We start from the raw sequence: 12,500 nt of genomic DNA, 5'->3' as shown, positions 1-12,500 counted from the left end.
CCTCTTCAAGAAACTTTTATCATAATCATACTGATTTTTGGTATGTAATGGTTTTATGGGATTTATGGTATAAATCATACCGGTTACATAATCAGAGAATATTTTTATCCAATGTGAATTTGGTTTATGTAAAAGACATTCTGAGTTTTCTATACACATTTATTATGTCTGTCAGGCAAAAATTCACTATGATTCAGGTTGTTTATATATGTATTTGTGAAGGGAGATGACATGCCAGAGAGGAGGCCCCCAGTCTGTTTACTTTATTTTACAAAAGTACAGCGTTTAATGTTATTAGAAGTGTATACAAATAAAACCTTAACCCTAGACATTTTACAGACTGCTGATTCTTAGCTTTGTAAAGAAGTCTACGTCTGTGGTGAGTGAGAGACAGGACATTATACACCAGTGGATTGAAAAAGACGCACAATGACATGAAATATGTTGGTGCTCTGAAAAAAAAAAAAAACCTGACATTTTACCAAATTAATTATTTAAAACTAAAGCAACGAGCCGGTTTTGAAAATGTAAGAAATAGAAAGTACAGATATTTGTGTAAAAATTTAATGAGCGAAAGTAAAAAGTTGCCTAAAAAATAAACAGTGAAGTAAAATATTGATACTAAAAAAATCTACGTTATTACTTCCCACCTCTGCTCATGACCATTTATATTGATTCCATTCCAATCCCAACAACACACACACACACTTTTCAAGCATTTTTCTTATAAAAACAAACGGGCAATAAAACCTATAACACGATATAATGTTACAACTTACAGATGTAAAATGGCATCTTCATGCAGATCTTCAAGTCGCTGTTGTTATTCCGCCCACAAAAAATATTTTCCTTATCACTGCTTTGTGCAAATCTCTGATAAAACAATTTATTGGACCGTCAATTTTTTTTTTTTTTTTTTTTTTGTGAGCAAAGCCCCGTTAGCACGTGCTATAAACAAATCGCTTCCTGGTGCTCCTCTGTTTGACCACTAAGAGTTTGCAACGAGTAATAAAACCAAGACTCACACACGTGAAGAAATAAAATCCTCCCACATATCGTTAGAATCCTGCACTCATTGGCTACATTTTCTATCAATCATTTTGTTTCTATAATGCTACTGGCTGGAAATAAAAGGTGGTTAGTAAAAAAAAAAATGACACCTGCAGAGAGAGAGTGGAGACTGAAGCTCAATATTCCGCTTTTTTTTTGGTTTGTTTTAGTGTGTGGTCTCACCCTAACCCTAACCCAGCCATATTTGTTTTTGTTTTTTTACCAGCAAGATGCCGTTTTTTATGCGAAGGTTTTTCTGAAAAATATAAACACAAACACCAGCCGAAGTTCTGATGTAAACAAAAGAATAACCAGCTAAATTTCAACACTTTTGTTTGGAGCAGAAATGCTTAACAACATGTTGTTCAGTGGAGCCTCATCTTTCCTAATAAACCGGGATTAGCAGCAGTGGATGTGTTTGTGACTCGTTATTACAATAATAATGTAAGTAGTGCATTTTTTTTATGAATCATGTGTACTGCTTACACACATTCAGCAAATACATGTTATACGTTTTCCATTGAAAAACAGTGATTTGAAATCGCTGCTTGATGCTTAGAGCTTTAGAATGGTGTAAAGTTAGTCATGGTTACTCTTCTCCCTTTTTATTTACTCTACTGTTAAACATTTACACCTGGGAATAATTAGATATGGGTTGCGCCGGCGCGCCACTGACGACTAAGAGAACACTTTCTTACTGGAAAAAAAAACACACACACACACACACACCCCCTTTGCTGCACAACACCTGAAGCCAGTGAGTCCTACACACTCGTACACTTATTTACCTCAGACATTGAAGTTCTCAGAATGCCTTGGGGTCTGAGGTTAACACGTGGGTCCATTCAAATATATATTAAATAACTAAAAAAAAAAAAGAGCTTAAAATAAACAATATATTTTGCTAATATTCTGATGTAGATCATAGACACTACTTTTAAACCTATATTACCATAATCAACATGTAGCTAAATAGAATTATATTGAAACAAGCAAGTTTTCTGCTGTTACTTCACAATACGCGGTCAGCTTTATCACCGAGGAGCTCCATATAAAAAGGATAATGACTTACGTTTATCATACAAAACATCTCCCCTATAGGTCAATAGTTTTTATATTCACAATGCACTTTAGATAACTGACAGTAAAAGCATGCATTTGATTTAAATTAGACACACTCAGTAAAATATAACCAGTAAGTGTCCCTTAAACTGTCACTTGAGAAAAAGTACAAAAGTATCCACTGTGAAAATGTACTTCAGTATCCAAAAGTACTGTGATTATGACTGGTGTTCCGATCATTTGTCACCAAAATTTACTTTTTTGATTTCACTAAGTGTAGTTGAGTAAAGAGATTTAACTTTAAAACGCAGTGAAGTGACAGTAAAAATCTCCCCAAACAAATACTTTACTAAAGTACAGATACAATAAAGATGAAGAGCATGAGCAAGTCATTTGCCGCCCCCCCAAACATTAAAATTAACGCTATAACAAGCTGATACAGTGGCCTTTAATCAAGACTTTTGCAGACACTAGCGGTGGTCACAAAATGAGACATGACTGAAAACCACATTTTATAAAACCATACTTTAAGAGCTTAAATTGCCACCAAGTCATTTCCATGGGAATTAAAAAAAAAAAAAAAAAACCAAACACTATTAATTCAAATGCTCCTTTAATTACATTTAAAATATTCAACTTAAAACCTAAACAAGTTATAAAGCCATCAAACCTCTAAAACATGTACATTTAATCAATTGCAAGCATGTGTTAAAACTTGTTAAAATGCTATGAATTACAAATTGCGTTTAGACAGCACAGTGCGATACAGGGAAGTTCCTCTCGCTTGAATGAAGGTTAGGGTCAGTTTTTTATCCGTAACCTCCATATGAGCAAAGCCACCAAGTGTAGAGGACTTTCCTGTGAAGAACTTCAGGGAGTTTTGGGGAACGGAGTGTCGATGCCTCATGTCTGGATCAATAAAGTTTCCTGCACCACTCACAACATATCCAACCCCAGACTCCTTGAAGTACTACAAAAAAATTAAAAACACCACTGGATTAGAATACATTATTCCCACATAATATTCAACTTCAGAGCAATAGGAATAACCATTCCATGTACATGTCACAAATCAGGATCAGCGTCTTTACAAAAAGGCTTAAATTCTAATAACCTTTAAGGTTTTTTGTTTAATTGAGCCATGACCACTACAGACAGGTGAGGGAATTGCAGTAATGTTACAGTGAAAAATTATGCTACTCGTTAAAGTACCATAAATCAGTTATATGCTGAATTTAAGGTGGACTCATTGGAACAACTCACTTGGTTGATTCTTTCCATTACAAACATTGGCACATGAAAATTTTAGCATTTTAGAGTCAGAGGGATTGCTCCCAGCTATGGAGATGCTGGGATTTTTAACTCAACCTTCAGATTAGTAGTGCCAAGGGTTAGCAGGCCATCAAAAAAAAAAAGGGGCTGCAGCCAAAATAATGCAGTCTTCTGCACTTAACATAATGTCAAACATCTAAACTCCAGGAACTTGCCAACATGACCATCTTTTTTTTACCGTATTTTCCGGACTATAAGCAGCTACTCCACCCCCCGCATGGAACCCCGCAGCTTAAACATCGAAGCAGCTAATTTATGGATTTTTCCCGGTTTCACAAGCTTCAAGCCAAAACACGGAGCCCCATAACATTAGACTAATGAAATTGCAGAAAGAAGAAAAAAAAAGTAAAATAAAAACCCCACACTTCGTGTTCTGAGCTGCACGGCATCGGGAGAAAAACCTTCAATGATTTTAAACGCACGACGATGCCAAAAGATAAACTCCCGAGAGAAATTGTTGTGAAAGGAAGGAGGAAGACAGTGAACAATGACTTTCTTCGTAGGCTACTGTTTAGATACAAGCCGTGTAACAGACACCGTCTTTTATTAAAGCCTGTGTAAAGTACATTAGTTACAGTGTAGACACCTGCGGCTTATAGACAGGTGTGACTCATGTTCAAAATACAAATCTTTGTCAAATTCAGTGGGTGCGGCTTATATTTGGGTGCGCTTAATAGTCCGGAAATTACGGTAAGCTTTGACAAGTCGAAGCAACTGCTCATTGAGTAAATCAACTTACCTGCAGGTTGTGATCATGGCCACACAGATAAGCTGTGGCTTTGTACTTCACCAACAGGGGACGAAGCCTTTTCAGCAGGCAGTCAGTGGGCCCATGTTTGGACACTGACCAGACAGGATAATGGCCAGCCACAAGTAAGAAGTCCGCTGTGGAGCTGTGCATGCGTTCCTGCAGCCAAAGCAGCTGCCGGTTGGCCAACACACTGCTCTCAGGTCCACTTGGCTTTCCATCCTGGAAGTCATCAGTGTTTCCACAAAGCAGCACAGTATCCAACATTAACACCTGCAGAGTGGCATCAGTGTGTGGGATGTCAAAGTTCAGTTCATAGTAATAATAGGGGAAGTTCCTGTGAAGATATGAAAATGTATTTAAAACTAAAGTGCAACAAAGAAGGGTCCAACCACTGACCAGAATAAAAAGGTCTGACTAATGCAATCAGTCCCCCCCCCAAAAAAAAGAAACCCTTTAGATTAAAGAGCTTAATTATTCAGATGCTACAGGTCAAGAAACACAAAAGAAGAAATAAGGTTTTCTGACCAGCGTTGGGACATTTTGCTGTACTGGATTTGGGCATGAACATTTCCTGCATGGTCATGGTTGCCAGCGACAACATACCATGGAACATTTAGAGATTTTGCAGTGAAGACATTCTCAAATGTTTCCTAAAAAAAAAAAAAAAGTTAGAACCAGGGTTAGGTTTGACAACTAAAACTTCAAAGTTGATCTGCATTATTAACTGAATAGTTTCTTTTCGGCTTCTCCCGTTAGGGGTCGCCACAGCGGATCCTCCGCACGTTTGATTTGGCACATGTTTTACGCTGGATGCCCTTCCTAACGCAACCCTCCCCAATTTATCCGGGCTTGGGACCGGCACTAAGAGTGGCTGGGGATGGTTCCCTGACCAGGAATCGAACCCGGGTCGCAGCGGTGGGAGCGCTGCATCTTAACCACTAGACCACCAGGGGACCTGCATTATTAACTGAATAAAACCTCAAAAACCCAAAACCTCCTGAACTTGACAGATTCAAGTCATTAAAAAAAAATTGAATATAAAAAGCCTAAAGTGAGGTGCATAGGGTTTGATTGGAAAGCACATGCTCAGCTATTCACCTGCTCATACTAGCTGAAGAATTCTGATGCTAACTGATCACATGCAATCCAGTGTTAATCATTCAGAATTAATCTTGAGCGCTACAGGTTAATAATGAGCAGAGTCTGCAGTTTTATCTTTAAACCTATTAAAAATAGGTAAATAACTGCAATACAGTGACCAATGGCAGAGTTATGAAACAGTATTAATACACACCTGAAACCTGGGATCATCCACACTTTTCACACCTTTATAATAAAAATTATCTCCAAGGGCTAAAACAAAATCAGCACCAAGCTGCTCAGCAGTTCGGCCCATTTCCCTTGCTGTAGCCCACTCAATAGGCGTGATGAAGGGAGCATTGGGCAAACCACCCCAATCTCCAACCACCAGGAATCTAATGGATGATTGATTAGCTGCAAATCACATTTAAAAAAAAAAAAAAAAAAAAAAAAACACACCTCATTTAATTTGTCACATGCCAGGAAAATTCAAGGAAAATTCTTTCAAAATGGGAGAGATGGAACAAACAATGTAAAAACGCACAAGGGCGATAATTGTCTCAAGTAAAAGGGAGAAGAAGAAAAAAAATCCTTGCCTTATAACTAGCAGCAAATGCATGTTCTGAACCATTTTACGCAGGGTTTAGAGTAACATGAAAACACTGAACAATACATGCAGCTTTTAAACTCAAGATACTGAAAACCAGCATAAAAAGCTAATTTAAAGAGCTACAAAACCACTTACCCTCTGGTTCCAGACCACCAAAATGAGGGGAGCAAAGGACAACAGGAAGTGTGGCAAAGAGTATGAAGATCACCTGAGAAGCCATCTATGTACGTACACACACACACACACACACCAATCCAAAAGATCTTAAATTAACTGAGTAAAAACAACAATGTAGAATGTGTCAATTTCAGAGGAAAATTCCACCTCAGTACTTAAATCTTTGATTTTATAGCTTTTAAAACTTTACACTAAAAGTCCACATTTCAACAGCCAGATATTCATTGGTTTAACATTTATAACCCAAACAACATGCATATAAACAGGATATTTACAAAGGTTTACTCGCTTTCAGCTCTTACCACATTCTTCCTGTTCATCTCTATCTCTCTCCCTCAACTACAACACACACCAAGCTTTAGTTTCTCTTTTAAATGTTTCTGTCCAAACACACAGCTGAATTCACTCATCTGCTCATTATCTCTGAAGCGCTCTCACACACTTGATAAACTCCTGTTAATCACTGATGGGATTTGAATTAGATTTGTATACAATTGACACTTGATTTAATCAGTGTAAAAAATTGACAAATGTTTACAGATCCTGACATTAAAGACTAATAAAAATTCAAGTTTATAAACCAAGTAATTAATTTCTCCCTTATTTCATTTTATTTGATAGATTATATTAAACATTATTTATCTCATATTTCCATCTGGAACTGAAGGATAGATTTCAGTAAAGCAGTGCTATGATTAATCCCAGCTCTGACATTATGATGATGATCATGTGTAAATTCATTAAAAAGTGGATCTAACAGACCTGCAGCATGTTGACTGTCATCTCGCAACCGTAATGCAGTAAGATTCCTCACCTTCCCCTTAAAGCAACTTTATATAGAATGTGTGTGTTGGTGGATGTGTGAATCAGCAGTCGTGTGACTTACACTTATTTCTTCCTTGTTGGTGATGCACTTTTTGTTTAGTTTTTTTGACTGCTGAAGGTCAAATATCATTGTTACAAAAACTTCTAAACAAAAAAAAAAAAAAAATGCTGACAGCAAATTATCTTCTGCTAACACCCAACCTGTGCAGTGTGTGTGTGTGTGTGTGTGATTACAATATTTTAAAACCATAAATGTAAAGTCAATGATATAAAAGATTATATCCATAAAATTTTGCCATTTTTGTTGTCAGCTGGTTTGACGAGATCGTCCCTGATTCAACCGCAAGCCTTGTGTGCTGTTTCTGTTTGAGTCGCAGTGCATTATGGGAGAAATGTAATATGCATCATAACTGAGTACAGACACAAAAGCAGGCAGTCAGGGTTCATTCTTTAGGGTTTAATAGTGTGACTACAGAAGGTGGACTGCTGAAAATGTTAAAATTACAAAAAATATTTGCTTTAAAAATAGAAAACAATTATTCTTTAGACAGGAGCAAATTCATGTAAGTCAGAGTTACTGATTCAAGCAGGAAGAGAAACTAAACTAAATTCTCACCATTGGGATTAAAGACATTAATAACACTGCAGATTCTCAACTTCTCACACACACACACACACACACACACACTTAGCAAGGCTATAATATGTAATTACTTAGAGAAGAGTTTGGAGCACTTCCTCCCCCTCACATGGACAGCCTGAATCACGCACATGATCTCCAAGGTTAACAGAAGTCATGCTAACAGACACGCTAAAGAGGAACATGCTAATACACCAGAACATCGATGAACAAAATCACACACACAAAAAAAACAATAGTGGTGAAAATGTAAATCCAAACAGCAGTGTGCACAAAAACTATTTACTGAACAGAGCAGCGAGTCTTCACCACACCCTCAAATACATCAGTCTTTATTAACGGAGATGGAAGAAGCTCCGCCCACAGGACTATTGAGTGAATGGGATCAGAGGAAGCGCTACCTTTTACGACATAAAGCATGTGGTACGCGGTGAAGCTCCTGGGACACGAGACTGAAAATGATTTCAGAAATATCAGTATGAAGCTTCATCCCCTGGAAACCTGACAATGTGTGAACAGAAGCTTTGCCACATGCGCAGAATGTTCATTTGTAGCTGTAGTTTGTGTTGCCACTGCTGTAACCACCGAGGTTTGGGTAGGCACTCTGCTGATACCCATAATTCTCTGCTCCAGTTCCACTGGTCCCAAATGTGGACTGATTAGAATACGCTGGGGAGAGAGAGAGAGAGAGAGAGAGAGAGAGAGAGAGAGAGAATGTTTATGTAGGAGCATTTGCTGTAAAAGATGCTTAAAAACTCTGGTGTGTGTGTGTGTGTCTCACCCCCATAGCTGTAGTTCTGCGTGTTTTGGTAGCCGTATCCATAATCAGGTCCCACTAGAGACTCCTGCTTCTGCCCAGAGTTTTGGTTATGGTTTGGGTTCTGACTCTGGTTTGTGTTTTGTGTGTTCTTCTTGTACTGGCCGTACTCGTGGCTGTGCTGGCTGTAGTAGCCACTGGGGGGTGGAGGGACAGCCTGGTAGACCTGTGTGTGTGTGTCTGAAATACTCGGTTCCTCCTGAGAACCTGCAGTGTTCAACTCACCACTGACTGAGAACCCAGAGGAAGTGACTGGTGCTGTAGAGAAACACATGCGCACGCGCACACACACACACACACACACACACACACACAAAAAGGATATATTGTGTTTAGGCCGGAAATATAAGCTTATATAATGTTTTTATATTGTACATACGCTGAGCAGAAACCTCATACCCCTGATAAATCATCTTAATAAATAATGATTAATGCAATCTCACGCAGATGCTGAAAAAAAAAAACACACACTTGTAATGCTGGAACAACACAACAACCTCACCTTTAAACGTGGACACCTTTGTGTTAAATCCTCGTCCTCGCCCTCTTCCTCTGCCCCGCCCAACAGTATATGAGACTCCACCCATTCCACCGAAACCCTAAATATACACTCAAAGTTAAATTCATTTTGGTATATGGTAAGTACACGTGTATGCAAGTTATGTATTTAATCGTAGCTGTGTGTGTATGTGAGTGTGGGTGTGTGTGTATGTGAGTGTGGGTGTGTGTGTGAGCGTGTGTGTGCGGGTAAGTGTGTGTATGTGTGTGGGGGGGGGGTAAGTGTGTGTGTGTGTGTGTGTGTGGGGGTAAGTGTGTGTGTGTGTGTGTGTGTGTGTGTGTGTGGGTAAGTGTGTGTGGGTAAGAGTGTGTATGTGTGTGTGTGGGGGTAAGTGTGTGTATGTGTGTTTGTGTCACCGTTGGAGGGAATTTCTTTTTCTTCTGGATCTCAGGATTGTCGTTGGGGAAAAGTTTCTCTAGGGCAGCCAGGGCTGCATTTGCCTTGGCTAACTTCTTGTTAGACCCTGAACCTTGAAACTTCTGTCCATCTACTTCCACCTGAACACCCCCCCACCATACACACACACACACACACACACACACACACACACACACACAGAGTGTAATACCATGTTTTACCACAATGTCTTTTATAAAGATAAACAGAAAGCAAAATCTTTATTGTATAGTCCTGCACTTTGTATGACAAACAAATGTCTCTCACACACACACACACACACCCCCACCTCAATGGTAAAGATCTTGTCGTTAAATCGTCCACGTACAGAGACAACCTCATACTTCAGACTCCGCCTCTTTTCATTTAGCTCCATAACAGGGTTTTTCCCATGTTTAGTGAGAATCGGACCCCCTTGTAGTGTAGCCTACACACAAACACACACACGCACACCCACACAGAGAGCTATGATTATAAAACTTTTTAAAAATTCGATTGGGGGGGGATATATAGAGAGAGGATATATATACAGTGGAACCTCGGAGCTCGCGAGGGTTAGGGACCAAGACTGGTCACGAGTTCCGAATATTCGCGACCTTTTGATACGCCCCTTCCAACCCAGTAAAAACCCAAAGAACACTATACGAAATCGATTTAAATGAGTAAATAACACTATTTCACTCCATAACACTTAATTATTAGACAATTTTAATGAGATAAACCTCGATTAGAAATGTTAAAACTAGCGTTTTGAGCAGCTCGCAGTTGCTCACGAGCCGATCTGAATGAAAGTCGCGAGCATGCGAGGTCGCGAGCGCTGAGGCCGCGAGCTCCGAGGTTCCACTGTGTATACAGAGAGAGAGAGAGAGAGAGAGAGAGAGAGAGAGAGAGGGGGGGGGGGGGGGGGGGTTTGAACCTCAGCTCCTTCTCCTCCAACAGTTGCAGTTCTGATGGTTCCTGAGGAAACTGTCTCCTGACCTCTTTTCTGATCGATTGTAGATGTTGTCTCTGTGGCTGTGACCACTACACCCAGAGCCTGTAAGGCCTACACACACACACACACACACACACACACACACACACAGTCAATTGAAGGGTTTTAATAACTGTTAAATTCTTGTTCCACTTAGCTGTGTAACGGTGCACAGACTCTTAAAGGAACCTGCTGTATTTTTTTTTTATATTATTAATATAATTGTTAATATTTAACGTAGCAGGCTGAGTGTGATGAGTGTGATGAGTGTGTGTGTGATGTGTGTGTGTGTGTGTGTGTGTGTGGGGCGCACTTTCTGAGCGACGAGTAGTTTGGCGTTGCGTTTTGATGGTCCTGTCGCTTCGTATGTTTTTCCCTTCACTTCGATGGCCATGGTGAAGTGTGGACTGTGTTCGGGACCCGTTTGGGACATGAGCCGATACAGCAAACCTGGATGCAGCTGATTCAGCATCATTACAGCATTACTGGGCTCAATTACAATCTCTGTAAACACACACACACACACATTTAATCCAATGCTGTATATAATGTGATTTGATAAAAACAGTAATGTTTTTTTACTAAATATTTTAAAAAGGCTATAAAAGAATATCTATGTTTGTTCCGCATAGGTTTATCCCTCATGAGTGAGCCAGTGGTGACTGTGGAAAAGAAAAACTCCCTGAGATGGTATGAGGAAGAAACCTTGAGAGGAACCAGACTCAAAAAATAATCCATCCTTAACACCAAATGTCACAACGCTGTGGTGGGCTGTTTCAACCCTAGTAGGCGCTCACCACTCACACAGTGATTGAGAAGTGTTAAATTCTCTCATAAAACATTTTATTTGTGAGTTCCTTGTGGTAGAACGTGTTGTGTTGCAGTGGTGTCTTGACTGTATCACACACACACACACACACAGAATTCACTTTACATCAACAACCATGTCTTCATGTAGCTCACTGTGTGTACAGAAGCATGGTCATGCTGGAACAGTTTTCGGAAATCTGTGTTCCATGGAAGTGAAACTGTAACACTACAGCCCACAGAGATGTTGGTTTAACTTTCAGAATCTTTAGATTCTTGTAAAAAGAAAACAGGCTCTAAGGCCTACAGGGTTTTCTCTGTAGTATAAACACCAGGGCTTCTATGAGATGTGTATTTATGTTCAGCCACTGCAGCCTGGAACAGTAAGTCACAGATCCTAATCATAAGGTGTTGAGTTAAAATCCCAGTACCAACAAGCTGCTGCTTCTGAGACCCAGAGCAAGTCCCTCAACTGCCCAGTGTGTAAATTAGAAAATTCTAAGTGGCTCTGGATAAGGGCTCCTGCCATAAATGTAAATTTAGCCCCTGACAGGAAACAAAGAAATCAGAGTCTTCTATAGTTACACCTCCTGCAAGCGATATTTTAGCCAAACTGTGCTACGTGTCTATCAGTGCTGATCCGTGGCATTCCCACTAATATCAATCCAGTTCCTAAATTAAATTCCTGATCAATACATAATTTAGATTAGTACTGAGCAGATCCATGGTGGACAGCTCTCAGCTCTTTGTGGTTACGAACACTAACACACTCTCCACAGTGCCAGGAAATGAGGAAAAATCCCAACCTGTACCCTGTTATAAAAAGGACGGGAAAACTGAAGTAAGAGATGTGAAGATGGAATTTGATCATTCTGTCTGTGTGCATCTCAAATGGAGAACAGAGAAACTCCACCAGCAGAATGAATGGAGCCACACAGAGGTAAAAGAACTAACTAAAGTTCAAAAGTGAAAAGCCTGTCGTATTCCTGCAGGACGCAAATCATTCAATTACGATCACTGACAACAATAAAATCACACGTGCCTTTACGAGGAACTTTACTGCTGCTTGCCTCTTCATCTGTGGCCGACTCCAGTGGTCGTTTCATCACACACAGTCCAGGCACTGTGGTTTGGGCTTTAAAAACACACACACACAAACACACCAAGAACAATGCACATTAACATTGCCTTCTAAGCAGAATAAGATTGAAGGGTAAATTCATTCAAAATTAACACCACAAGGTCAACCTTCAGACACTATGTGGGGCAATGCCTGTGTGTGTGTGTGTGTGTGTGTGTGTGTGTGTGTGTGTTTGCGTCTTACAAAGGAGTGTGTCGCTGTACATGTGTCCCACTTTGGGTGACAGGCGGTTCATCCCCAACACTTTGTGGATTTGTCCAAACGCCATGAGCCGCAAAGC

General features: G+C 39.8%; 2 protein-coding genes and 2 long non-coding RNA genes across 8 annotated transcripts in view; 1 reads left to right on the top strand and 3 right to left on the bottom strand.

Annotated features, from left to right (window-relative positions):
• LOC310737708 overlaps positions 1-910 on the bottom strand; it is a 6,912-nt gene extending 6,002 nt beyond the window's left edge. The window contains exon 1 of the long non-coding RNA XR_014536873.1: positions 780-910. This is a non-coding gene — a long non-coding RNA (uncharacterized lncRNA). The remainder of the gene's footprint in view (positions 1-779) is intronic.
• A 1,325-nt stretch (positions 911-2,235) lies between these two features.
• On the top strand, positions 2,236-4,644 carry LOC310718328. The gene is made up of 2 exons (XR_014531105.1): positions 2,236-3,378; positions 3,436-4,644. It is a non-coding gene; the product is annotated as an uncharacterized lncRNA (long non-coding RNA).
• On the bottom strand, positions 2,709-7,270 carry acp5a (acid phosphatase 5a, tartrate resistant). Of its 3 annotated transcripts, none has more exons than XM_083526983.1 (6): positions 6,825-7,270; positions 6,021-6,105; positions 5,490-5,689; positions 4,721-4,845; positions 4,184-4,529; positions 2,709-3,082 (listed from the first exon to the last, which is right to left on the bottom strand). In XM_083526983.1, exons 1-6 carry the CDS (start codon positions 6,843-6,845, stop codon positions 2,846-2,848), a joined length of 1,014 nt encoding a protein of 337 aa, XP_083383109.1. In that variant the 5' UTR covers positions 6,846-7,270; the 3' UTR covers positions 2,709-2,845. The 3 variants fall into 3 exon arrangements, with proteins under 3 accessions (XP_083383109.1, XP_083383110.1, XP_083383111.1); XM_083526984.1 differs by lacking the exon at positions 6,825-7,270 and adding an exon at positions 6,365-6,486; XM_083526985.1 differs by lacking the exon at positions 6,825-7,270 and adding an exon at positions 6,338-6,371.
• Positions 7,271-7,329: 59 nt separating this feature from the next.
• ilf3a (interleukin enhancer binding factor 3a) overlaps positions 7,330-12,500 on the bottom strand; it is a 13,516-nt gene continuing 8,345 nt past the window's right edge. For all 3 annotated transcript variants that reach the window (XM_083526665.1, XM_083526664.1, XM_083526666.1), the window contains exons 11-19: positions 12,404-12,500; positions 12,122-12,214; positions 10,586-10,776; positions 10,216-10,344; positions 9,589-9,726; positions 9,260-9,400; positions 8,847-8,943; positions 8,309-8,602; positions 7,330-8,196 (exon numbers count right to left, since the gene is read on the bottom strand). The exon at positions 12,404-12,500 is cut by the window's right edge and continues 3 nt beyond it. In XM_083526665.1, the coding sequence (XP_083382791.1) occupies positions 8,072-8,196; positions 8,309-8,602; positions 8,847-8,943; positions 9,260-9,400; positions 9,589-9,726; positions 10,216-10,344; positions 10,586-10,776; positions 12,122-12,214; positions 12,404-12,500 (1,305 nt within the window). In that variant the 3' untranslated portion in view covers positions 7,330-8,071. The remainder of the gene's footprint in view (positions 8,197-8,308; positions 8,603-8,846; positions 8,944-9,259; positions 9,401-9,588; positions 9,727-10,215; positions 10,345-10,585; positions 10,777-12,121; positions 12,215-12,403) is intronic.

The sequence above is a fragment of the Silurus aristotelis genome, assembly GCF_946808225.1.
Source record: "Silurus aristotelis genome assembly, chromosome: 2".
Taxonomy (NCBI): Eukaryota; Metazoa; Chordata; class Actinopteri; order Siluriformes; family Siluridae; genus Silurus; species Silurus aristotelis.
This window is presented reverse-complemented; position numbering and strand designations above follow the sequence as displayed.